This window comes from Thunnus thynnus, chromosome 10 (genome assembly GCF_963924715.1).
Source record: "Thunnus thynnus chromosome 10, fThuThy2.1, whole genome shotgun sequence".
NCBI lineage: Eukaryota > Metazoa > Chordata > Actinopteri > Scombriformes > Scombridae > Thunnus > Thunnus thynnus.
The window spans coordinates 15,196,024-15,222,428 of record NC_089526.1 but is presented as its reverse complement, the minus strand read 5'-3'; the positions used below and the strand labels follow the sequence as shown (position 1 = coordinate 15,222,428).

The following is a 26,405-nucleotide window of genomic DNA, read 5'->3' as shown; positions in this document are numbered from 1 at the left end:
AGTTAAGAGGCATTAACATATTGGATTTACACTTATTATTATTTGCACACAGTTTAAATAGCCCAGTGTGTCAGTAAGAGGATGATTACCATGTAGTTGTAAATGTTTAAGGGTTTCCTGCCAGTCTGTTGTGATTGTAACTGAGGGAGAGTTTTGTGGCTGAAAGCTGTGAAAGACAAGCACATGGAGGTAAACATGCTCTATTTTTACTCATGTTTGTGCATTTTCACAGTGCAGAACTGTAATAGTTTAGCAGTAGAGGCCTATCCTGGACTGCTGTGTAGTGACCACTAGATGGAGATAACACTTTAACAATCAGATCAACACAGTAAGAAGAAGAACAAAATTGCACCATTAATATTGCTGAAGTATGTATCTTTTCCTTGAGTGAAAAGGACATTAATCATTTAATTAATGATTGGGAAATTTAAATGTAAAGAACAGAGAGGACAATGTGGAGCAAGGAGACTTTGGAAAAGGTTAATGATGGCAGACCAGCCTGGATTACCAGAGGTAGGGGGATAAACAGGACTGTATTTGCTGCCCGTCATTCTGGCTCTGAAATAGACTTAGAGGGAAGTCTTTACTCTGCTGGAAACAAACTGGACTGGCAGGGAGTTTCAGGGGACAACAACTCACAATTGTGAGTATTTTATTCCTCAATATACTGCAGTGTTGCATTACATAGTAATATGCATCCAACTTATGTCTCCACCTATGAAACTAACAAACTGACAAAAGGGTTTTTCTACAAGTTTGCCTTTTTTGTTCTGATGCTTCGAAACATGCAGGGAAAATAGTTGCATTTACAGTTGTGGAACATATGGTGCACATGTATTTTAACTGCTTCTGTGTGGTGGCACAGCCGCAGAACAAGCAGAGATTTAAGGTTTAGGGGGGTGGTAATAGGTGGGCTGGCTGAGCTCACCACAAAACTAGCTATATATAGACTTCCTGCACCCTCACTTAAAAAACCCACTAACACACACACAATCCAGGAGCGAGACGAGGATGATACTCAATCTTTGAAAGAGCGAGGTGATTCCCATACCCATAACCACTTCAAACAGGATGCACATGCCTAGGTGCTGCAAGTATGTTTTTTTTGCAGGGGGAATGAAGCTTCTGTTTAGTGTCTGCTTATGTCAAAGAAAACTTATATCTCTGGAAAAAATATTCATACATGACGTGCGTTTTGCACTTCAGTTTCTCCTTTATATTTTCTCTTTTACCTAAATCAAAGTAATTTTTTAAAAAAGTCCCTGGTGGTGTTGCCCTTTGCTGCCCTCACACTGGATGTGACACATCCTCTCTAAGAGTTTCATTTATCACAATAGGTTCCGTTTAACTTGAAATATCAGTCAGCCACGGATCACAGGCTCCTGTCCTGTTTAGGTGTTGGTGTGGGTGCCTGAACTGCATCTGTCTATCCGTGGTCACCTCCAGATGGCTCCTGAGGGAATTTTGCTGGGTCATGAGGAGGAGGAGGAGGAGGAGGAGGAGGAGAAGGAGGGGGTGGGGGGTGGGGGTGGGGGCACTAAGTCTATTTCGACTGAAAATGCGTTTATATCTGACAGGTAAGCAATAGGCAGATATCCTTCAATCCGCTTTCGCTACCCGCTGAACTCTACCCACCTATGCGCGGTGATGCCCAAACGCACAGGTAAGAGGAGGAGGAGGAGGGAGGGGGAGGAGCAGGGCGGCGGAGGGAGGAGGGTGGGGGTGGGGGGGTCTCCAAACCTGCCCACCTCTCTCCTCCCTCCGCCACCGGGACAGACACCGCTGATAGCCTATCGCACTGAAGCCGGACCCCCTCCGTGCTCTCCCTCCCCCTCCCTCCCTCCCCTGTGCCCTGCCCACCCCGGCGGTCTCTTCTCCAGCCCTGCCAGAGCCAATCCGAGGCTGGGTGTAAGTAGGGCAAGCCGCTTCCTGGTTCTCAGAAAGGAGGAGCTGGGAGTTGGAGTGGGCCAGCAGAGGCAGACAGGGGGGTCAGAGCAGCCCAGAGAGCCGGCGGTCTGCAGAGAGAGGAGACGGCAGCAGCAGCCCGATAGAGTGGGACCAACGAGGAGAAACGCCAACGCACGATTGTCGAAGAATAAAACCTCACCGGGGTGTCGAGCTGAGGACGGCAGGAGCGGGTGACCCCCGGCGGAGTGGAAGAGACGACAGGATAATAAGAAAATAAAAAAAAGACGAATAAGAAGTAGAAGAAGTAGGCAGGGTGGGACGGAATAATCCAGGAAGTGTGGAGGCCGGTCAGGTGGGAGGCGACGAGTCAGGACAGGTGACACACCGGCACCCAGGTAACAGCACTACCTGTCTACTGTCGATTTGACAGAAAAAAAATTGTAGCACACCTGTAAGTCAATTGAAATTTAAGTGACATAGGCTATCTGTATGCTATGACAGCGCCGGCTCGCCTCAAACTCTCCCTCCTCCCTCCTTCCCGGTTCTGATCGGGGTCACGGGAGGACTAGCTATCCACGTCACGGGTATTCGGTAACTCCCGTCGACATTTATTTCCCCTTATAATACAACCAGAGGGCGTTTCGGCTCGGCTTTTTTTTTTTTCTAAATGCACTAAATGAAATATACAGTGTGTGTTGCGCGAGTGTGTGGGTGTATTTTTTTGCGGAGCAGGTGTCTCAGGTGCTGTTTGATATGTGCATCTGTGCGCGGCGTCCAGGTGAGAGGAGAGATAGAGAGAGATAGAGAGAGAGAGAGAGAGAGAGAGCGGGGTCGGCGGGTACATTTCTGGAGACTCGGCTGCTAATTATAGCCGAGAACACCGGCTGACATCCAAAACCTAACCTGCTCTCACGCACATCACCTGCCTCTCTGCTGCTCACTGGATCTATTTAGCCTCTTGCACCTTAATGGTCTCCCTTCAGTGGTCTGTTAATCATCATCATCATCATTATCATCATCATCATCATCATCATCCTCTCCCCATGGCGCACCCAGTGTTTTATTTTAATCCTGCCACTAACCTGTATTACAATAGGATGTGCTCAGGCTGTAATGTTAGGTTAAGAGTTCTCTGCCTGCCTTCATGGGTGGGGAGGGCTTTCATGCCAGTGGGCTTGTGTGTGTGTGTGTGTGTGTGTGTCATTACAGAGGTAGATGTGTTGCTGACTCGCCCCTCTGCCAGACCGGCCTAACAAGCTCAACTGGCTTGGGTTTGGTTTCCCTGTGTTGGGCACAGCTTGTTTGGTTAAATCTTTAGCCGTCCATGCAGGTAGTTAATGCCTTATTCCCTCTACAGCCTCAGGTGTCGTCGAGGCTTTTTTGTTTTTGTTTTTTTGGCTCGATTGGGAGGCTGACGCATCGTCTACAGCCTCTGTTTGTGGGCAAAGCTTGTGACTGAAGGAGAGAAAAGTTTGGAGAAAGAGCCCGAGTCTCTTTTGTCTTTCTGTTTTGTTCCCTCTCTTGTGTGCGTGAGCGCCACAGGGTTACATCCACTGTCATGTGAGTGGGCATTTTCAGATGCTGTCTCTCTTGCACAGGGGATGGTTCAAAATTCTCCACACATGGAAGAGCCATCAGGGTTTTGAAATAAATTCTTAATGCCAGCTCAGTTTGCCCGAACTTTTGTTCAGCAACATAATTAGACATCTGTGCTTCATCCCTCGTTCCCGCTGTCCTGACATGACCTCCATCCTGCCATGCTCTCTACCGGCCTTCTTCTCGTAACTGATGTCTCTCTTTCCTTCTGACACTTCATCATCGCATGTTTTAATCTGAATCTGCAGTTATACACGGACACACATTTTTAGTATGTTTCTTATTGAGCTGTGGAAATAATAGAGTTGCGTACACGCACCACACACCACTTCTGTACGGTATATTCATCATTTTCAGCTTAAAGAGGTGTGGGTGTGTGTGTGTGTGTGTGCGTGTGTGTGTGTGTGTGGGCTTTCCCAACCCTACTGACTGTTGAAGAACTTCTTTTCTAAAGAAGTCAAAGTAGGAAGCGGTTGGTTTCTATCAGCGTCTCTTTTTTTTTCTGTTCTGGTACAAGAACCCCCCCACTCCACTCCTCTGATGCATCATATGATTGCTTGTGGGTGTGTGTGTGTATTTATCCACATGCACGCTTGCTAACTCTTAACCTATTTTACAAAAAGAAAAAAAGACATGTGTCTCAGTTAGTCAACACTCTGTCATTACTCAATGTTTGTTAATCACGTCTCCCATCTTTGTTCATGCACTTGATAGCTGATAAACCCATAGCGGATGAATAATGCTCAAATTTAATGTTTTTTTTTTTCACTTCCTTGCCTTTTTGCCTCAGGTGTATGACCTCTGCTGACCTCTGAGCAAACAACCAAAGAGGAGGGGGACGAGAGAGAGAGAGAGAGACAGAAAGCAGGCACCCATCTTCTCCTGGGTTTATGGACTGGAGGTAGGAATCTTACACTATAGACGTTACATTAGACCATTAATCTCAGCATCAGTCCTTCTCTTTAATTTGAATTTATGCTGTCAACCATTTTTACAAGTGGAAACATCAGGGACTTCTTTTCTCAAAAGATCTTAGCCCATAGATGTACAACAGGGCAAAGATTATCTTATGCTTTAAATAAACTAGTTTGTATAAAATTTGTTCTGAACATGTCTAATGTGGCCACATTCAAAGATTGGATGAGAAATGTGCCGTCATAGAGAGACGAGATGGTGCACACTTTTGGAAAGTCTCTCCTTGAAAGCCTTTGTGATGCACTCAGTTGGACACATGAAAAGTGATGGACATGTTTGAAAATTGGAAAATGTAGAGCTGCAACAAATAATCGATTAGTTGGCAACTATGAAAGTAATTGCCAACTATTTTGATAATCAATTAATAATTTGGAGTCATTCTTAAAGAAAAAAAAAATCTGATTCCAGCTTCTCAGATGTGAATATTTTCTGGTTTCTATGATAGTAAACTGAATATCTTTAAGTTGTGGACTGTTGTTCAGGACAAAAGAAGTCATTTGTTGAAGTCATCTTGGGCATTTGGAAATTAATGGATTGATATTTTATAGACCAAACAACTAGTTGATTAATTGAGGAAATAATCAACAGCTTAATTGACAATGAAAATAATAGTTATTTGCAGTCCTAGGAAAAAAAAAAAGCTTGTTTACTTTCTCACCTCCTCAAACTTGGCCAATTGCTGCATAAACTGGTCATAACTGTTGGATTCTGCTGTTCAGAAAGATACAGAAATTCTTGGAAGCTGCCCCATCAAAATGGTGTAGGTGGAATCAGATGCAGGCACTTTGTTTGAAGCATACTGATACTTTTAGTAATACTTTTGGGAAACAGGGACCAGGTTCTGTTCAGTGCCTGTGAGGAGCCAAAACAGCAGAGTGACGGTTGAGAAAAATGCAGTGTGACAGGTAGAAGAGTGATAGGAATTTTTTTTTCTATCTGTTCGTCATCGAATAAAATGTCATCTTAAAGCTACACATTTACCCTTACATTAATGAAAACCCCCTTCAGGCACAAATATGAATAAAAAAAAAATCTACAATCTGCAGTTTTCAACCAGAACCAACAAACCCCACCATATCTCTGAATTTAATAACACCAGATGAATTAAAAGCATTACAGATTTCAGCTTGAAAGCACCACATTCAGAGCTGCATACACACATTGTCACGAGTGAAATGAATGCAATAAATTCCTAAATGAGAGACAAAAAAATGTTATCATTTTAAGTTATGGTTTTGTCAGGCTCAGCCCTCCCTGTCTCTAAGTAATACAAATGAGATACTTGCAATTATGCTTGACTAATTTCCCTGATACGAATCATCCAGAACGGCCTAATCTGTTTTATTCAGCCTGTCTCACTTTTGCTGCTTTCACACAGTTTACATCACAAACACATTGTTGTCAGGGGTCAAATCTCATTAAATGCTGATGGTTATAAAGGGTGGGTGGGGTCTTTGCTAAAGGGGAGGGGCTAACTGAAAACTTCCTTGTCCTTGGAAACAAATATGAGCTGAATAAGTAGTCAAGCAGTTAAATATTTTATTGGCAACCTGCAAGTTAACTCCTCTGTGGTGTGTCGGATGGAGACACTCTATAACTGCAATTGGCTTTTAGAGATGGTTCGGGAATGATGCCAAAAATAAACTCTTTTGTTTATGGTATTTATAGAGTTTGTCGTGCAAGATAAATATCACAAAGCAACGCCGCTTATGAGGAAGCCTATTGACAACAGAATAAAGTAACTACTAGAGTTTTCTATGATGCAACATTAACAACTTCTTCAGCTTCAGGCTAATAGCATTATGCTAATTGGCATTAGCTCATTTGAAAACCTGGTATTAAAATGCAAATAGGCAAAATATGAATATACGGTATGGAATATGGTTATTGTCAGGGTGCAAAATTACCTTTTTGTCTACCAGCCAAATGACTAGTGAATTTTACCAACAGCTCAATACCTTACCATTGTTTTTTTTCTGCTGGTGAGTGAAGCAAATCTAACAGCCAACTGCATATTTTACCAGCATTTGGCTGATGGCTGGAGCTAATTTTGTGCCCTAGTTATTGTTAAATTTTTAAAAAGTGATTTTTTTTTATTTTTTATTTTTTTTAACCCGGAGGCAAGTTTCTGAAACCTGTAAATAATGATGCACTTCATTAAGGCAGACAAAAGGCTTAAATGAAACCTCACAAATTAATGAATAAAGAATAATACTGTTGTGTTTTTACACCCTCAAGCCTTTTTTCAGGCTTTTAATGCAATTTAAATTGTTATGAATGCTTCACTGAAGAAACCCAGGCTCAAAAAACAAATTTATTTCCCAGCTTTAGGTCTAAAAACTGGACCACACACATCAGACAACAGCAAACCATGAAAGGATGTTTCATATTTTTCCTTCAACATGTTGTCAACATACTGATAACGCTGTACTCCAAAGTAAAAATCGTACACAAACTGATCTAAAGAACATTTTGATCTTGGAAGTCACAATTGTCGATTGCTAGAGGAAACAAAAATTTCTCTGCTGCTAAACTGTATATTCAAATACCTGAACACAAGTATCAGTATCAGAATGTAGTCTAATGTCATGTTCAATCAACTTTTTGAATCAAATTTGCACATCAAAAACTTTTGGTAGTACTGTAGTTATTGATGTAGTTAAGGATCTAATTTTTCATTTGAGTCAAGTTCAAATTTGTTAGTGAATTGTGTGTGTGTGTGTGTGTGTGTGTGTGTGTGTGTGTGTGTGTGTGTTTGGTGGGCAAGTCAGTGTGACAAATCATGTGATCATGGCTTTGCTAGAGTATGACTGGTGACTACCATGTGTCCATGAACTGGTGGATAGGGGGAAGTGACATCGAGTGGTCGGTCAGGCGAGGAACACACACACACACACACACACACACACACACACACACACACACACACTCCTAACACATACATGCATGCACGCACATGTACATGTATGCATGCAGTTCCAGGAAATGTTTTAATTAGGGCATGTGAGCCCATATAAATTCCCCCATTTCATACATGGGTCTTTCAGTTTCACTTAAACTGACTGAGTGGGCGGAAAGGTGGGGGAGAGAGAGAGACAGAGAGAGAACAGGGGAAGGTTGATGGGACTTGAAAGAGATAGAGATTTCCCTCTTTGCTCCCAATATTTGAAGGAGTTTCACTCTTTTTTTTCTCACGTTTGTTTGTCTACTTTGCTCCCCTGCATCCCCTTTACTCTGAGAAAACCTCTATATTCCCTAGTCTGTTTTTTTCATCCAAAACATAAGGAAAAATTACACAACTGCAGCCAGACTGGTGTGTCATCCTATGCGAGAAAGAATATATTTCATGATGTAATGGCAATTATTTTGCTGCCGTAGTCTTAGTTTTATGCTCATTTAAAAATGTGCATAAACCATGACTAAAGCCCTCGAACCCTAGACAAAAGCTGTATTTTTACCATATATGGCGGTTGTTTCTCCACATTGAGGCAGTAATGCTACAGGGGTGACTACATGGTGGCCTTTATCCAGTCTGCTGCATTACAGTTAAGTCTTGCCCCCACTCGATCTGTGTCAATAGAGGAAGTTATGTATCTGCCATTTCCTCTTTTCAGTCATGAGTTTCTGTAGCATTTGACAGCCCTCCCTCGCTCTCGACCACCAGCATCACAGCCCACGCCACCCAGCCTCAACCAATCGGCAGGTGGCCTTGACTCTTCTTCTTCTTCTTCTTCTTCTTCTTGTAAAGAGTCAGGGGAGAAGTAAAAGAAGGGCCTGAGAAAAAGCAACAGGCTGAAGGAGGGACCGTGATTCAGCTCTTCTGGTAACAGTGCAATTTTTTCTGTACACACTGAGCGGGCGGTTATCATAAATAGGTACAGTGAGACAACACTTCAGGGAAAGTGAGAATAAACACCCAAACATGAGCAGACATGGGAGTCATTGCTGCTGAAACTGACCCCTTTCATGTAGGATGTTCAAAGGGGAACTCCAACAGCAAATGGAGGTTTTTATTCCAAAAGGCTGCATATAATCCCCTTTGGAAAAGTTAAATCACTTTTGTTAATATTAAAAAAAAAAGAATTATTATCTTTGCAGAAAGGACTTATAATGTGTCCTATGCTGGATATCTTATTTTGAAATCAAACTTCCTTTATAAAAAAAACAAATTTCTTGAATCAGTTGAATCACCTTCTCCCTCAAGATGTGCTCACCAACCATCCATCATTCAGATTGTGAAAGAGAAAAACATGCTTTCTCTATGAGACGTCCATCAGGAAAAGATGTTATCTGGTAGTTCACCCTCTCCTCTGTCGTCGTTTTTGCCTTTACGCAGTTCCTGACTTTTCTGACACCACAGCAGTGGCTGATACAGTCAGCTGGACCGCAAGTCCCTCCCTGCAGTTACCCTGAAGTTGTGATATAATTCATGGATTGTAGTTACAGTAAAAACAAACAGTCTCCTCCCCTCCCTGCATCACTGACATGTTCGTCAGGAAGGTGACACGTCTTTCACTCATGTCCTCTAGTTGTCTTTTTCCCTTCCTGCTCCTACATACCTGTAAGTGTTGTCATCAGTATTTTTTTTTGCTTTATCTCACTCAGAGCTGTTTATGCTTGTTTTCTATGTGTCAGTTTGTTTTTAATTTATCTCTTCATCTGTACTAGTGGTCGACCATCTTTACTGAGCACAGGAAAAGGAAACTGATCAGGATCAGTTAGTTTTGCGACATTTCTCTGTCTGTCAATGTTGTGTGTGTGCGCGTGCGCGCGTGTGTGTGTGTGTGTGTGTGTCCAGTGCTTTTGCAATATCTTCCACTGAAATGGGAGCTCATTTGTGTAGAGAGCAGCAGTTGTTGAGACCCTCCCAGTGATGTGGCAACTAAATGCATTTGTAATACACACACACACACACACATAGTAACAACAACATGCATAGTAACAACGTGTTAGCGTTTATAAACACGTGTCAACAGATATGTGCAGAATAAAAGATTTAAATGGACTAAAAATGGATTCTGTTGTTTTTCTCTGTCTTGCTTTTCACTATATTTTCACTTTCTAATTGAATAGACTACATTTTGTGATCCATTTGTGATTTTGTAATGAAAGGAAGATGCACAACAGGCTAATACTTGAACGCACTACGTTAATACATACCGATAAAGAGTATACATCATATTGTAAATAAACATAATTTCTTTTGCCCAATCTCCAGAGCATCCTACTCAAACCCCCATCTCCATAACCCTTCTACTTACCCCACAACCCCGCCTTAAAAAATATAATAAACATCATACAAACAAGTTTATCTTCCCAGTATCTACCCATAACCACACACAAATCTATCAAACTACATTTGCAGACATGCATGCGTGAGTACACATAAACATGCACACATGAAACCTCAAATTTTGGTTGAGATGCTGATTCATTTCTGCTGTCAATTTGCACCTGCAGTTTGTAAAGTTGTAGTTCTTACACTGCATTAACCTTGTTGCGCAAAAAAAAAGCAGACGGCCTCAAAAAAGTAAGTTAAATCAGCGCCTCGGTGTCACAAATGTAATATTAAATGTTTCACAAAGGTATCATTAATTGTAGGGTCCTTGAAGTAGATTTAATTATTTTGTGTCTATAGACAGACTCGTGCAGACATTTATATACCGGCTTTGAAAAAATGAGAACTTTTTTGTTGTAAAGCCCTTTGAGCTGCATTTTTATATGAAAAGTGCTATACAAATGAAGTTATTATTATTTTCTTCTCAGTTCACAGGTATGTCTGTGTAAAATCCATTGATAGTGTTTAATGTATTATGTATTAAATGTTGATCATATTTTATTTAAAATTCAAACAAAACATTTAAACACATTAAACATTAAAATACCTGTAAAAAATGACATGAGGTCAGAATAGGAAAAATATTTCATCTCATACATACAGTCTTTAAACTACAATAACAGACCTCAATAACAGACATAAAGTAGAATTATCACCTTTCTGACAATGTTGTATTGGGTTGGATTAGATTGCACAGGTGTACCTAATGAAGTGGCCAGTGAGTGTATTAACATATTATACAATTTAATATCATCTGACACACAAAAAAATACTTTAAAGGGCAGGTGCAGTTAAATATTTAATTTTGTGTCTGGTGAGTGTTAGACAAAAAAAACCAAACGTTTTGTTTTTGGGTTCATAGCTTCATCAAATTTGAAAAACACGATGATGTGACGTTAAAAATTGAAAAAACAACGCTATTAATTGTTTCTTAGCAGAGTTTTCTAAGGATTCTGGTTTTATGGAAAGTTGACTGAAAAGTGACTTTCAAGTTGCTAATGAACACTGTAAGTATTCTTCAACGTAATTTGTAAAAAATTATGTAATTGAGAAATTTCAATACAAAAACTAATTAATTTTGTTCATTCTCATGTAAACACTCAGTTGAAAGTTGTAATGCTGCCACTTTGAAGTTCCGACTCACTACGCTTAGTGTTATATGCCACGATTACACCTACAGAGTTCGCTGAACTGTACCGCGGACCGACATGTTAAAACACCCCCGCTGAGTTACAACAAGCATGCTGATGAATTACTGCATGTTTGACTATAATCATACTTCATTTATCATTTGTTGTTTTGTTTTTTTTTTTTATGACGTGTTTCACATGCTGTGCAATCGTACTCTCAGAAGGAAAATATTATCAACAGGAATGAGCTCATCAAATGCACATAAACATCATTAAAACCAAAAGTCTCTCTCTTGCATATTAATTGACACAAGGTGCAGAATAAGATTCGCCCACACACCTTGACACTCCGCTGTTCACACACACACTCACAGTCGTGGAGTGTTGGGGGTAGAAACTGCTGACCAGATAAGGAGCTAAAAGAGAGGGAGAGTAAAGTGTGAAACCACTCTGTCAGCATGCCTTCTCACATCTGTGTGTGTTCTCCATCTTAGGGTGAAACTCCCTTTTAGTGATGCTAATGATAGAGGTGACTGCTACCACATTTCTCCCTCAGACATCTGCACACACACACACACACACACACACACGCACACACACCTGCAAGGACTTTTGCTACTTCCTGTAGTTGCGTGCATGTGTTCACCTCTTGCTCGATCGCTCTGTTTAGCTCCCAGTTGTCATGTCACGGCTCCTCTCCCTTCTCTTTTTCTGTCTCCCCCCTTCCTCCTCTCCCCCCCCGTGTAACTTTACTCTCTCTACTCTTGTTTCATGTCTCCTCGCAAACACAGATTGTTCGAGGCAGGGACTAGATTTTCCTGTCTTAACCCACCCTCTTCTCTTCTTTATCTTTCAGAGTATCTCTACACCCACTCACTCACTCACTCACTCACTCTCATGTGTTTCTCCTCCCCCATACCCTCCTTTTTTTTTTGTGTGATTTCTAAGAACATGTGTGTTTTTAGAAAACATACCTCCCTCATGTTCCTTTTGTTGTCTCTTCTCAAATCTCAGACTTTTCCTCTTTCCAACCTCAGATTGATTTCTTTTCCTGCCACTGCGCTTTCCTCTTTTCACTGTGGCAAACATGGGAGAAATGTCACACACTACACTCATTTGAGAAAAATTACACGCCAAAAATACAGACACGTGACAAATTAAAAGAAAAACCTGAATGAGTTGAGAAACATAATGAATGCAGATGCTTCCACAAAGATGCACTGCATGGTACAATAAAACAGTTAACATCCAATCACGCTCTGTTGCATTTATAAAAAAAACGCTGAGCAGTTGATTCTGATTTTGTATCAAGATGGCAAGAAGAAAAGATCTAGGTGACTTTGAAAAAGAGGGTTTATTGTTGGGGCACAGAGCGTCAGTCACAAAGACTGCTGAACCGGCTAGTGTTTCAATAGGAACAATGACTAAAGTGACATCTGCTTTTAGATCTATGGGGAAGACATCAGTAAATAGGTTCGGAAACTGTGGTCGACAGCTCACATTTGATGACTGTGATGTTTGTGCATTAGTGAGATGTGTAAGGATAAAACAAAAGAGCAACTCTTCCTCAGGTGACTGTCAACGCAGGACGTAATCAGACTGTGTCAGCAAGAACAGTCCGTTGACAATTACACAGAGAGGGATATTATAGTAGGGTGGCAGTGCATAAACCCCTCATTACAAAGATGAATGCACATTTGAGAGTTCAGTGGTGCAAAAACATAGGCACTGGTGTACCGAGATGTGGAAAAAAGTGATATTGTCAGATGAGTCATCACCACCACATTCTCGACAAGTGGGCGAGTGCATGTGTGGCGTTCACCAAGAAAATGGTACAGGCCTGAATGTTCGACCCTTACAGTGAGGGGATCCGCCGGCTCTTTTATGCTTCGGGGGGCATTTTGCTGGCATGGTTTGGGTCCACTTGTCCTCTTAGAGGGAAGGGTCACTGCAAATCAATACAAAGTTGTTCTGAGTGATCACTTTTATTCCTTTGATGAAACATTTCAACCCTGACGGTAATGGTCTCTTCCAGGATGACAGTGCCCCCATTCACAGGGCACGAGGGGTAACTGAATGGTTTGATGAGTATGAAAATGTGACACACATCATATGGCCTCCGCAGTCACCAGATATCAACTCCTAATGGAGATTTTGGACCAACATGTTGGACAGTGCTCTCCACCACCATCATCAAAACACCAAATGAGGGGATATCTTTTGGAACAATGGAGTTCATCCCTCCAGAAGAGTTCAGAGACTTGTAGAATCAATGCCAAGGCACACTGAAGCTGTGCTGGCGTCACATGGTGGTTCAACACCTTACTAAGACACTTTATGTTGGTTTTTCCTTTAATTTGTCACTCGTTTGTATATTTTTTCATCCCTTAGGGAAATAATTTTAGTATTATATTGACTCATCACTTTCAGAGTGTTTACATAATGACTCTTACGAATCAAAAGGCTATAAAAGAAGAAATAGTTTAAGACTATACAAAAAAATGTTAAACTTCAAACATGAAGCTTTGTGAGCAAAGTTGACAGGATGCAACCTCATAAAAAAGTTAAATAAAAGCCCCCAAAAATTATACAATGACTGTGTGTTGGGTTCCACACAAACCACAGTAATTTAACAATATAATTAATCTACTGGATTAGTATATGAGGCTAGATTTCAAGTAGGACTTTAAATTGTCATACCCTGGTCTTAAAATGCTAAAGTACAATAAAATAATATGTTATTCTGCAATAATTTGACTGTTCTGGTGGAGTAAAGTGACTACTAATATATTAAAATGTTCTTGTTCTTGCAGGAATGTGAAACCCGTAATATTTGCCCACAAAATATTATTTAAATAACGTGTTAATTTTTAAATACCGTGATGTCTGCTGTTGTCAGTGTTTCCGTGTCCCTACATGTAGATACTACAGTTTTATTTACATTTGGCTCAGAGCAGTAGTTAGTGGATATTACGGGACAGAGGGTATACAGTATGTGCACCCAAATGTCTTGCCCCATGTGTTGATAAGCTGATAATCCTCCAGCAGATCCACATTGGTGTTCAGGACTGGCATGCAAACTGGCTGCTGTTGTAGCTCACTGTGGAGTGTTGTGGTGTGGGAGGGCGAGGGGATAAGGGCCTCCGCTCTGCCAACCAAATGAATAATGTAATGTGTTCTTGGAACTAAGACCACACTGTGCGCATGCGTTCACACACGCACACACACCATAATGCCCCAGTTACATTAAGGACAGAGGAGGGCTTGGTCGCAGGGGCTTTCTCGAATAAAAGACAGAATAAACTTCTTGCTGAGTAACATTAGCTCATTGGACTTTTCTTTTTTTTTTTTTTCCATCTCCTTCAGTCCAGTCACGGCAAGGTGCAATCGTTCTAATTATCATGGTGTTGTCTCAAGTCTTGTCTTTGACAAATTCAAATTCCGATTCAAATTCTACCTGGCAGCGTCTGTTTTTATATCTCCTGGTGGGATGCAAATGTTCAGTCCAGAGGGGAACTGTTGGGACTCGGAGCAGGCGGAGCTTGTGTTTTAACCATCCAGCAGAGACATGCTGTATTATTAGAAGACCTGGATGTGTCAGTTTGTGTGTAGCCAGTATTTATGTGTTATTTTGGAAAATAATCGTTGCTTAAATGTGAAGGTTTTGCAGTCAGATACTCCTGTGAGAGTGTTCTGCTAGTCTGAAAGCAGCTTTTGGTTTGGCAGACGTGTGTGTATGTGTGTGTGTGTGTGTGTGTATACTCTCATCTCTTTTCTTCCCCCCCATTTCCTCCTCCCCTACTCTTCCTCAGAGAAGGTGTCCCAGCACCACACTCCACTCACTACCCCCAAAATAAGTGAAGTGTAAAGAGGGTGAAAAAGAGTGTCTTTCTTTAACCCTTAAAATCTTTATCACACAGAGAAGAAAAGTGGTGAGAGGAAGACGAGTGAGTGGAGGAGAAACGGTATGAGCTTGAATCTTACTTTCCATCTGTTTGGCCGTTTTGTTGTTTGTTTTATTTGGTGCAGTGGTTGTTTAGCATCATGATTTGTTATGGTGTGGTTAGGAATAACTTCTGAAGCACAGGGGTTTTATCTGAATGAAAGCACTTGTAGGTGGGTGTGTGTGTCTGTTTCGATGTGAGAGTGTGTTTCGACTATTCATTGTTTGTGAGCATTTTACTGTAAGTATATTTTCTAATTTATCTGAGCTGCTATCATGTTTGAAAATAAGCAAAACAATAGGCATTTGATTACATTTTGAGCCTGAAAACACTTTTAAAATATGAAACTTTTGCTAAATTTTAAGTCTACTTTATAAATTTTACCTTTCACTTTTTATTTTAATTGTAAACTTTGTATTGTTAAGCTCTAAGCATGATCAATATTCTAGCACTTACTTGTTACTCATATACTGAGAAAACGTGCCGTCACAACATACGCATACTTGCTCACATTAACCAACACACACACACACACACACACACACACACACACACACACACACACACAGAGTCACAAACACACACACGTACAGGCACTTTGGAAAACATCTGACATCAGAATTCATAAAAGCATTTCTCCTTCTCCCTCTCGGCCGCAGTTTTCTGTGAATAGTATAAAGTCATATTTTCCCCCTTAGCACTGGAGCCTGATATAATTGAGGTGGACTGGGAAAACTTACAGACTTTAACGGAAAATAAGAGCCATAAAAATAATACTAACAGTTCTAGTTCCAGTCATCACACACACACGCACACACTAACACACACACACACACACACAGCGTTTGCCGTAGGATTTCATGATATAGATGGTGGATACTATAACCTTTTATACTGAAGAATAAATCTTTGTGTGCAGGTTTGGTCAGTCCTGCAGCTGTCATTTTCCTGGCCTCTGCTCAAACTCGTCTCATTTTTAGGAGTTGCACTAAGTCGTGCTGGTGGACAGTGAATTTAAGTTTCCATTTCCTCTTCAGTAAAAACGAATCCACGGTGGATTCGACTCAAAACATTAAGAATAAAGCCCATTTGACTTGTGCTGGTTTATTTGTCGGTCTGGTTGCAAAACTTCTTTAAGTACAAAGAAGCTCTAGGTTTTTAATAGTTGGCCGTGACAGATGAAAACAAAACGATTAAAATGTCCAAATGTTATAGGTGTTTTTTTAAGTAACGAATAAATCCTCATTTTTAAGAGAGAGGAAGAGAGTGCACATAATGAAAGTAAGGGATGAGGAAACCGTAGAGTTGCAGAGGAGGTGAATACGTCCACCGTCGACACAAGGAGTGGGAGGTGAGAAGAAAAAAAGAGAAAGAGACAATTGTTGGAAGGATAACATCTTAACATCTGTAGCATTCAATGCGTTAAAAAGTGAGAAGGTGGCAGATTTTAGAGAGTTAGCATTTTTTTTGTGGTTAAATGTTTTGGCAAGAATAAGAAAGACATTATATGACACACCTAAAGGCAAACAGTCATATCAGTTATTTGACTTTAAGGTAATTAGCCTCAATTAACATGAATAAACTTAGAATGACATGCTTTCAGACAGTAATTATGTTTTATGATAATAGTTAAATATGAGCTTGTGAATTATTTTGTGTGCAGGACAAGATGTGTTTGTGGTATCTGACTGTGGGCTGTTTTACCATTAGTTACAATGTGATGCAAGATTCAGCAACTTATGCAGACACGTCCTTGACTGGCAGCAAAATAAAAAAAAAAGAGAAACAAAGTGACAAGGAAGGAGAAGGGGGGATATGAACTCTGTGTGTGTGTGTGTGTGTGGTGTTGTGGATGACATGATGTGTCAGTATTAAGTGACTCACAGACAGACAGACAGAAAATTGATGGGAATCATTGAAACTTCTTTGCAATCTTATTATTTTCCGAACGTGTCTGTTCTAAGGAATATGCCTAAAATAACAAGCTCGAACCACCAACCACCCATGATGTTTTTTTTTTTTTCTCCTCCGCGCCGGAAATTTAGTGTGAGTTCATGTGTGCTCCTCCTTAAACCCCTTTGTGTCTCGCTATTCTGTGCTGCCTTACTCTTGAGATGTCTGGTTTTTGTGTTGTAATGACTTTTCGCTTATTGGGGGGGGGTTTCAGAAATTGAGTAAAACATCATATGTTGTGTATTTATACACATAGTAATTATTAGCAACAATCCAGTTTTTTCCTGTGGATGCATTTAAACAATGACTACCATGGATGGTGATACTTAAATATGTCACACAGGTCTGTTATCATGTTTACTTACAATGAGACATACTGCACACATACAAGGTCAAGAGATGCATTTACACTTTGTCCTACAAAGGCTAAGTTGGTTGCCAATGGGATTTTTTTCCCCCGTCCATGATGAACCCACATTAGTATAAATCTGTGTATGATTTAGGGCTGTAACTGACAATCTAGTGATTATTTTCTCAATTAATCATTTGGCTATAAAATGTCAGAACATCACAACTTTCTAAAAGCTCAAGTAGACGTCTTCACATGTCTTATTTTGTTTGACCAATGCTTAGAAACCCAAAGATATTTACTTTACATTGATATATTAAAAAGAAAAGTAGCAAATCTTCACTTTGGTGAAGCTGCAACCAGGGAATGTTTGGTATCTTTACTTAAAAAATGACTTAAAAGTTTAATCCACTATCAGAATAGTTTACTATCAATTAAAAAATATGTCTGAGACAAAGACAAAGCAAAAATCTCCTTAAAGCTCCTTAACTTCCTCCCTCTTCTGTGTCAGCATGCGCCCGAGACCACGCCGTCTTTGCCGCCTCAAGCGAAGAGATAATTCACATGAAAGTGCTTTGGCTCAAAGAAATCAGAGTAAATAAGTGTTGTTGAAGTTATTTTATCACAAGCACTCAGAGAGGTTGAGTAGGTCTCAAAGGAAGAGTTGTTTGCACCAGCTTGTCTCTGTGGTACAATGTAATATGGTTTAACTCATATTGCACCTACCTGAATGTTTGTTCTTTGGTATAATATGACTCACAATGTCAATATGATTTTGGTTCTTACATGGTTGTTCAACTTTGATACTCTTTGAGGTTACTAAAGAAATCGTTGAGTATTGGTACTTCTGGTGTGTTTTGGTCGCATGAGCTGGTTTCCTTCCTGCCAAACCAGTTCAACTAATGTGTGTGGTCTGAAGCCTTGAGGTTATTTATTCTACATCCACAGACCTGCCATGACCTTAGATACACTACAACCTGTCTACCTGTCGGCCTCCGTTTCAACAGGGAGAGGTCGACGAAGACGTCGTGTTTATCGGAAAGTGTTCGGAAAATGGGCCGTTGGGTTTTGGAGAGAGGGGGCGCGTAGGCGACCGGGGGGGAGGGGTATCTCTAAATCTGTCTTCGTCACCATGCACCCTCTTTTGATACAACAGGAAGGCGAGTGAGTGACAGAATGTGCGTAAGAGGTAGACATCCCCAAGGATGAACGCTTAACCCCGACTTCTGACAAAAGAGATCAGACCTTCAAGTTGCACATCTAAGGGTAGAAGAAAAAAAAAGAAAGTGGTTTTCAAAGAGAGAGGAAGAAAGCGAGGGAAGATTTGTAAAGAGCTAAAAGATGGATGCCGTGAGACACATGCCGCCTCGTCTCCAGCTGACTGTGCCCATGCCAATGAAGACGGGGAAGGTAGGATCATAGACTGAGATTGTGCTTGGATGAGAAAAGGAACATTTGGGAGGTTTGGTATTGGTTTGACGGATTGGAAGGATCTAAAAGTTCAAGTTGCACAAAGGTGTTGGCATGTTCTTTAAAAGTATTTATTTAATTAGCTTTACTTTTACTGTTTTTCATGGTAGGTGGAGTTCATCTTTCCATGCATGTGTTTTAAAACAGGCTGACGTTCAAATCATAACGTAACAAGTTAAATCTAACAATGGTGGGTGGGGGGAGCCACAGATTGGCACATAATGTGTGTGTGTGTGTGCTCTTGTGCCTGTGCATGTGTGTTTAATAGGGTGTGTTTTGGAGCAGGTTAGTCAGGTGGATGTACCGTCGTTGTGCAGAGCCCTCTGGGCTGGGTGAACACTGTTATTGGATGGCCAGGGGGCTGCCAGTTGCTATGGGAGGGAGATGAAGGGCAGGGAGGGGGAATCTGGAGGTTGAGTTGTTTGTGGAAAATCTGGTCTGCTCAGGTGTTTGAGCGATATTGTTGAGCTGGTATAGTGTGGACAAGGTGAGGTGTGAGCTTAGGGAGCCAAAGAAGGGAGTTGTTGGGTCTTATTACCAACAGGCCTCGTTACGTCTCACAAAGGGAAATAAAGAAAGTTATTGTCCTTATGTGACTTGTATTACGACATGTTACTTTGTGTCAATAAACTTGCTTTATTGGTTAACAAAAAAGACAAAATCAAATAACTGACTGTACTGTAAATGTTTTCTGGACAATTGTGAGTATAGATTTATTCCCACCCTCATAAAGGTTTTAATTTTTTTCTTGCTGTTTTTTCCTTCCTCATTCTTTCACTGGTACTCCCCCCTTTCACCCACTCTAGTCTGTCACTTCCTTCCTCGTTTGCTTTTCTTTCTTTCTCCTCCACTAGTCCCTCTCTTTCTTCTCCAGGTATTTTAATCAAACAGCTAATGCTATAAAGGGAATTAACCTACTGCCCGCTGGGTACAGCACCTACATTACATAATCCTGCGTCCTTTCCGCATCATTATTGATCACTTCGTTTTAAATCTCGCCTGCTGTGATGATTATTTCTACTTCTTCTTGCTTTTTATATTTTGCCTCTCCCGCTGCCTCTGTCATGCCCATCGCATTCTTTCTCTGATGCCCCAGCCGCCGTCTCAATGGACAAAATCGCCACCTCCTGATTTAGTAATCTGGAGAGAAAGCACTGGGGGGGGGTTGGGAGGGGAGAGTGGTTGCTAAGCCCGATTTAGACTGTCCCTCACGTGAAGTAAAACTCCTTCTCTAAGTCACGCTACTGAAGCTTTACTTTTGGGACGTTTAAATATATATACACTCTGGAAGACCTGAAGGTTTATCGTTTGTTCTTAGAAACTGCAAAGATAAAATCTTGAGGTTAATGTTTTTTTAGAGCTCAAGTGGATTATTACTTTTCATAATTCAGGTACCATACTGTAAACTCCACTTATCTAATCTTCCCCCTCTGTCATGCAGGTGGCAATGTCTCCAGGAGAGGACGGTCTGATTGGGATCCCCTTCCCGGAGCACAGCAATGAGCTTTTGTCCCACCTCAATGACCAGAGGAGGACAGGGCTCCTGTGTGACCTCACTCTGACCTCCCGCGGGGCACACTACCCGACTCACCGCTCCGTCATGGCCGCCGTCAGTCTCTACTTCCGCCGGCTGTTCGGGACAGAGGAGGGGGGCGGCGAGGGCGGAGGAGGTTTCAGCGTGTGTCAGCTGGACTGCGTGGCACCTGATGCCCTGGACGCCCTGCTGGAGTTCGCCTACACCGCCACCCTGACCATCCCCAGCTCTGGAATGAGAGATGTGCTGCGAGGGGCTCAGCTTCTGGGCATCCAGTGTGTGGCTGACGCGTGCAGAGACATCCTTGGGGAGACGGCGGAGGCAGAGGGGGACACAGCAGAGGAGCAGAGAGCCCAACACACAGCGACAGAGAGGATGGCGGAGGGAGAGAGGGGAGTAGAGAAAGGATCTCGAAGAAAAACGGACAGAAAGAAGGTGAAAAAAGGCGGGTCACATCACATCAACTCCTTGGTTTTGAACCCGTCACCCGCTTCCCCCGCCTCATACCCTTCACCTGCCTCTGACAGCCTCCGCTCCCTGCCGTCCACCCAGCCTCCCAGCCCTGAGCAGGAGGAGCACTGCCTCAAATCTGGGCAGAACGGGGATCCCAGGGCGATCCGAGAGCCAGGAAGAGGGGCCACACTAAACGGAGGGCTCCTACATTTTCTGCATCAGCGCCCCCATATAGCCCACCCACCTCCTGTCCCGTCCTCCAATGACAAGCTGTCAGATGACGATGAGATGGAGGTCTTTGATGATGGTATGCTGATGGAAAGTACCTCCGTACCTACTTCTGTAGCTGAGCGAGGAGCGGCAGCATCAGCAGCGGGAGGTGGGAGGAAAAGGAAGTCTCAGACGCCCCAGCAGTGCCCTGTGTGTCAGAAGATCATCCACGGAGCAGGAAAACTGCCTCGACACATGAGGACGCATACTGGAGAGAAGCCCTTCCAGTGCTCTGCTTGCGGAGTTCGTTTCACACGGTACAGAAACTTCTTACATAGAATATCCACACAACAAAATGGTTTATAGTGTTGTAGCCTGCTTGAATCTTTTAATCATATTTTGCTCCTATCCTACTTCCCCCCCCCCCCGCCTCTTCATCTTTTATCTTCTCTTCTCTTTTTATTAGGAATGATAAGTTGAAGATCCATATGAGGAAACACACAGGCGAGCGCCCCTACCCCTGCCCCCACTGTCCCGCCCGGTTTCTCCACTCATACGACCTCAAAAACCACCTGTCCCTCCACAGCGGGGCACGGCCCTTCGAGTGTCCACTCTGCCACAAGGCCTTCGCCCGAGAAGACCATCTCCAGCGTCACCGCAAGGGACACAGTTGCCTGGAGCTGCGCACACGCCGCCCCAGACGTGGGCCTGAGCTCGGAGATGAGGGGAGAGGCGATGGAGGCGGCAGCAAGCAGTCCAACCCTCTGGAGTCTCTGTCCGTACAGGCCCACTCCTCAGCGTTCCTCCCCCGCACGGTGCTGGATGGTGGAAGTGGGTCCGTCGCCAGCCACCTGATGTTTCAAGGGGACAGCGAGAGGGAGCGGTCTCTCGCCCTTCAGGCTCTGGCTCAATTCAGCTCCACCAGGTTGGCTAACTACCCTGGGCTCTTTCTGCGAGGTCCGGAGCTGCGAGGGGGAAGAGAGACGGAAGGAGAGGATCCCGGAGGAACCCACTCGCCGGCGGCGCGGCATGACAGATGGGTAGACGAAGTGGAAGAGGAAATCGGAGAAGAGGAGGCGGAGGAGGAGGAGTAGTGAAAAGAGAGCGTGTGTGTATGCGTGTGTGTCTGTGTGGTAAAGCATCCACAGTAAAAAAAAATCTCACTCAGGTGGCTGGACTAATGACCTGCTGCTCCCATGTAGAGAGCGCTTAAAAAAAAAAACAACTAAATGATATTAAAAGAAAAAAACGGGTTTTCTGAGATATTTTAAATGTTTGTCTTCTGGCATTTGATTTTATTTGTCTTTTAAATTTTGTTTCTCGTTTGCTGTTTCATTTTATGTATTTTAGGTTGGAGCTGTTTCTTCTGATTTCATTTTATTTTTCTAGCTGGACATGCGTGTTTTGAGTTTGTGGTTACTTGGATGCTTTTCACTATGCAAACTAAAAATCCAGAGCTGCAAAATGCAGGAATATTTGGAGAGGTATATTTTAGTTATAACATAATGTATTCAGGTGCAATTCAGAAGTCATATCACCTTGATCACAAGAACGAGTTTGTGTGCCCACTGTCCTCTGGTGGTTATCAGTGGAAATGCAGTTATGCAATCTAATTAATCAAACTGGTTCTGTGCATTGAAAGCAATAATGTTCTTTGTGTCTTTTCTTGTTAGAGATAGAGTCTTCGCTTTGATTTGGTGCTTATACCAAAGATTTAAATTTAACTTTTTTTTTTTTTTTTTTAATCTTAAGTTAACCGGGGAGGAGAGAGCTGAATTGTAGCCAATGTTGGGTTTGAAGAACTTTCCAAGCTTCTTCCCAACTGTTTTGATAGCCATGAGAAAGAATCTGCTTCCATATTTGAGTGTTTCGGAGCCGTAGAGCTCTGTGTTAAACGCCTGACCAAAAGAGACAAAGTCTGGATCAATGAGTTGATGTTTGTTATGTTGAAGACAATTTTTTTTTTTTTCTCCCAGAGACTGTGGATTTCAGTCTTCCAATGCACTCATTTGGATTCCTTGTTTAAAAAAAAAAAATTAGAAAGGGGGCAAGATGAGGAGATGATTGAGATGACTTGTCCCCTTTTTTTCTGTATTTATTTATTTATTGTTATTTATTATGGCTCTTCTGCTGAAACTCTTTGCGAGATCAAATCCAGAGTGGGACACAGATCACTTTTTTTTTTTTTTTTTTTTATCAGTTCCTCAGAAGTCTTATAAGATTGTGGCTCAACATCTCCATATACCTAAACACCCTTTATGGGCTGCGTGTCTTCTTTTTGGCGATTCTTCCTCAAATGCATTCTTTGCACATTTAACCCCCCCGTCAGGTACTGCAGTAACACAGGCACATTCCACCCTCCGGGGTAGAGAGAAGGGAACAGAGCAAAGAAGAAGTCAGGGGTTTAAAACCTCAGATGTAGCTGGAACGCAAAATGACTTTCAGCATGCTTCTCGGATGTTAATTCAACATGTATAGTACTGTATCACATGTTATTGCATGGCAGTTCTTATAGATCGGCCACCACTGTGTCTAAAGGGGCCATTAACTTTTGAGTTTATCGTCTTCTATCTTCGACCAAAATACTTTTTAAGTTTCTTCGGGCTTTTTCTTGTTCAGCCAGAAGACCAGTACATTAAGGCCTGTGGCAGGTTGTAATGCAATCATGAATGGCTTTAAATGACAGCAGTTTTCCTTTTTAATTTCCAATTTTCTTGAGTCAGAACCTGCTGTAGCATTCGTGCCGGTCTGGCCTTGTGTGCACTATCCGCTCTTTGTTGTGTAGTTAAAAAAAAAAAAGTTTTTATTCCCAGTTTATTTGCACTATGAGATTTGAGAGCTTCAAGCCTTTTGTCTGACCTTCAATATCTAGTACATTAACTCACTTGGTACCATTTAAGATTGTGATTGAAATAGACGATACTTCTTTGAAACCCGAATACAATGAATACTCATTTTCTTCTTGCATATTAGTACAGTTATATTCAAATATAATATATATTGGGATGAAGTTGCCTTAGATTTTTTTTTGTGCTGCAACTATTCTCAGGAAATCTTGAGCAATGCACTAAGTGATTAAACAAAATATAAAATGGGAAGAAATTGTTTGGTGCTGTAGGGTGATTGACACTCTTCATGCAAATGTAAGACCAGTAGTTTAAATATTAAAGAGATTTTGTATTATATCGTTTTACATTTGAAAATCAAATTGAAACCTGTCGTGAGGGTAAAAATAGGCATATACATAACAGCAATGATTGTAAACTACTGGTCTTACAGGAACCAGTCCTACTGGAATATCAGTATGACAGTTGGTCCTGTATGTGGAGGGTGTTGGTGCTCCCAGTCAGAGCTTTGTGAATAAATGAGGGTTAACTAATGCCAGCTGTGAAGTGTGCGTTTCTATGTGAGCTGTTTGTTTTCTTGGCTTCGGTAAAGGGACATGGGGTCTGGTCTGAGCAGAGACCCCGCTATCAGGGATACATTTTTGTCTTTCAGTTTTTAGTGGACCTTCTCAGAGATATGAATTCATTTCCCATCATTTGTTTCAGTTAATGTAAAGAAAATAAATAAAGATATCTAAGCTTGCTGTTTGCTGTGTTTCTGTCATTGGTTTATTTTATTTTATTTTATTTTACAAAAACAGATATTTAAAGACTTGAACTAGAACCCGACCAATACTGGATTTTTTAGGCTGATGCCAATATCCATATTTGAGTGGTGAAAAATTTGATGATCTATCAGCAGATATTCATTTTTTGGAACATGAATGCATAGCTTCAACAGACAATATTAATAAATAACTCCTAAATTTGGTAATTAGAGTTATGAACAATATATGTTCTGAGTGAAACATTTCTCTTGGAGGAGATTAATTGTTTTTTTAGTTTTATGGACTACATTATTTCCAGTGGTGGGAAATTCTGTACTCAAGTACAATTTTTGGGTACTTGTACTTTACTTGAGTATTTCCATTTGATGCTACTTTATACTTCCACTCCACTACATTTCAGAGGGAAATATTGTACTTTCTACTCCACTACATTTATTTGACAGCTTTAGTTACTTTCCAGATGAAGATTTGACACAATGGATAATATAACAAGCTTTTAAAATACAACACATTGTTAAAGATGAAACCTGTGGTTTCCAACCTTTTTGGCTTTTGACGTCTTACAAAAGGCAGTGTGTAGGCGGAGTCACATTTCAGATGTCTATGAGTTGTTAACAGCTCCACCAAATAGTGATTTTCCCATCTAAACTTCTCACATGGTTTCATTTCTATAAATGTTCTAATGATCCAATATTTTAGCAAAAATCATTTGAGAAAAAGTCCAAAAACTTTGGAGGGGCCTGACCCCTAGGTTGGAAACCACTGGACTAAACTAGCTAACTGTATATAAAGCAGTTAAAACTAGCTCCACCTCCAGCAGCTACAACAGTAACATGCTGCTCTAACACTGATGCTTCAGTATTAATAATCTAATGACATCATATATAATATATCAGTCAGAGGGACCAAACCACTACTTTTACTGCAATACTTCAACTACATTTTGCTGCTCAAACTTATGTACTTTTACTTAAGTAGGATTTTTAATGCAGGACTTTTACTTGTAATGAAGTATTTTTACATTGCTGTATTGGTACCTTTACTTCAATAAAGAATCTGAGTACTTCTTCCACCACTGGTACTTTCTAATGTATCTCTAGAAGACAGGAGGTTGCCATGAAAATGTCCCAAATTTAAAGCATTTCTCTCAGTTTAAGAGTGTGATAAAAGGCTTGTGGAAAAAATGAATGAGTAAAAACACAAATTGTGAAATTGAGCACATCAGTCAAGGGTCATTTAATGGACTCTGGACAAAATGAATGGCTCTTGTTACATCAATAAGCCTGTAAATTATGCACAAAGTCCCTTAATTAAAGTGCTTTTTTGCAATGATACTGACCCCTTAATTGGGTGTGTGTGCGTGCGTGTGCGTGTGTGTTGGGTACCTGTAGTGCCGCACGGGCAGCTGGGATAGGATATGACGTATTTCGTTAATCCTCTTAGTTTAATTAGGCCTAACCAGCAGGCCTGACGCAGCAGCTCCTCTAACAGCAGAGGTTTGAGAAGTTGGTTTGATTGAATGAGAAGTCAAACGGAGACTCTGGAGAACAAAGCTTTGAAGAGTTTGAAGTGAGTAGCTGCTGTCCGTCCTCGGCCTCCGGCAGGATGCTGCCTCTGCGGGTGCTGCGGGCCGCTGTGGCGCGTCAGGTCGCTCCACGTCTGACCTACAGCACTGCAGCTCAGCCACAGGTAGGCCTGCAACCACAATGCATCCAAACTGGAGTACGCATCTCTGTATAGTGTCCTACATGTCCATTTCTGTGTTGTTACAGGCATGCAAGAGGCATTTTTACAAGCAGCTATAGGGTTTTACAGGGTTTTCCATCCAATAGAGATAATTAACACAAAATACCAGCCAATTATCTCTATTGTGGTGACATTATTTGATTAGCTATTTGAGACAATTCAGCATAGATCTTTTATTTTTTTTGA

General features: G+C 41.5%; 2 protein-coding genes and 1 long non-coding RNA gene across 5 annotated transcripts in view; 2 read left to right on the top strand and 1 right to left on the bottom strand.

Annotated features, from left to right (window-relative positions):
• Positions 1 to 1,869: 1,869 nt before the first annotated feature.
• zbtb7b (zinc finger and BTB domain containing 7B) lies at positions 1,870 to 24,453 on the top strand. 3 transcript variants are annotated; one of them, XM_067601369.1, is made up of 4 exons: positions 1,870 to 2,303; positions 4,295 to 4,405; positions 20,105 to 21,177; positions 21,327 to 24,453. In XM_067601369.1, exons 3-4 carry the CDS (start codon positions 20,111 to 20,113, stop codon positions 21,952 to 21,954), a joined length of 1,695 nt encoding a protein of 564 aa, XP_067457470.1. In that variant the 5' UTR covers positions 1,870 to 2,303; positions 4,295 to 4,405; positions 20,105 to 20,110; the 3' UTR covers positions 21,955 to 24,453. The 3 variants fall into 3 exon arrangements, with proteins under 3 accessions (XP_067457470.1, XP_067457471.1, XP_067457469.1); XM_067601370.1 differs by lacking the exons at positions 1,870 to 2,303; positions 4,295 to 4,405 and adding an exon at positions 14,761 to 14,912; XM_067601368.1 differs by lacking the exons at positions 1,870 to 2,303; positions 4,295 to 4,405 and adding an exon at positions 18,318 to 18,603.
• On the bottom strand, positions 10,507 to 25,948 carry LOC137191352 (uncharacterized). The gene is made up of 3 exons (XR_010930391.1): positions 25,859 to 25,948; positions 11,922 to 12,023; positions 10,507 to 11,363 (listed from the first exon to the last, which is right to left on the bottom strand). It is a non-coding gene; the product is annotated as an uncharacterized lncRNA (long non-coding RNA).
• LOC137191351 (NADH dehydrogenase [ubiquinone] flavoprotein 1, mitochondrial-like) overlaps positions 25,934 to 26,405 on the top strand; it is a 4,481-nt gene continuing 4,009 nt past the window's right edge. Inside the window, exon 1 of the mRNA XM_067601371.1 lies at positions 25,934 to 26,162. Within this exon, the coding sequence (XP_067457472.1) occupies positions 26,079 to 26,162 (84 nt within the window). The 5' untranslated portion in view covers positions 25,934 to 26,078. The remainder of the gene's footprint in view (positions 26,163 to 26,405) is intronic.

Bases quoted from the DNA above. Each gene is read 5' to 3' on its own strand.
- zbtb7b (XM_067601368.1), top strand. From the start codon at position 18,535: ATGGATGCCGTGAGACACATGCCGCCTCGTCTCCAGCTGACTGTGCCC. The intron at 18,604-20,104 runs GTAGGATCATAG...TCTGTCATGCAG, and splicing joins TGCCAATGAAGACGGGGAAG to GTGGCAATGTCTCCAGGAGA. The intron at 21,178-21,326 runs GTACAGAAACTT...TCTTTTTATTAG, and splicing joins TGCGGAGTTCGTTTCACACG to GAATGATAAGTTGAAGATCC.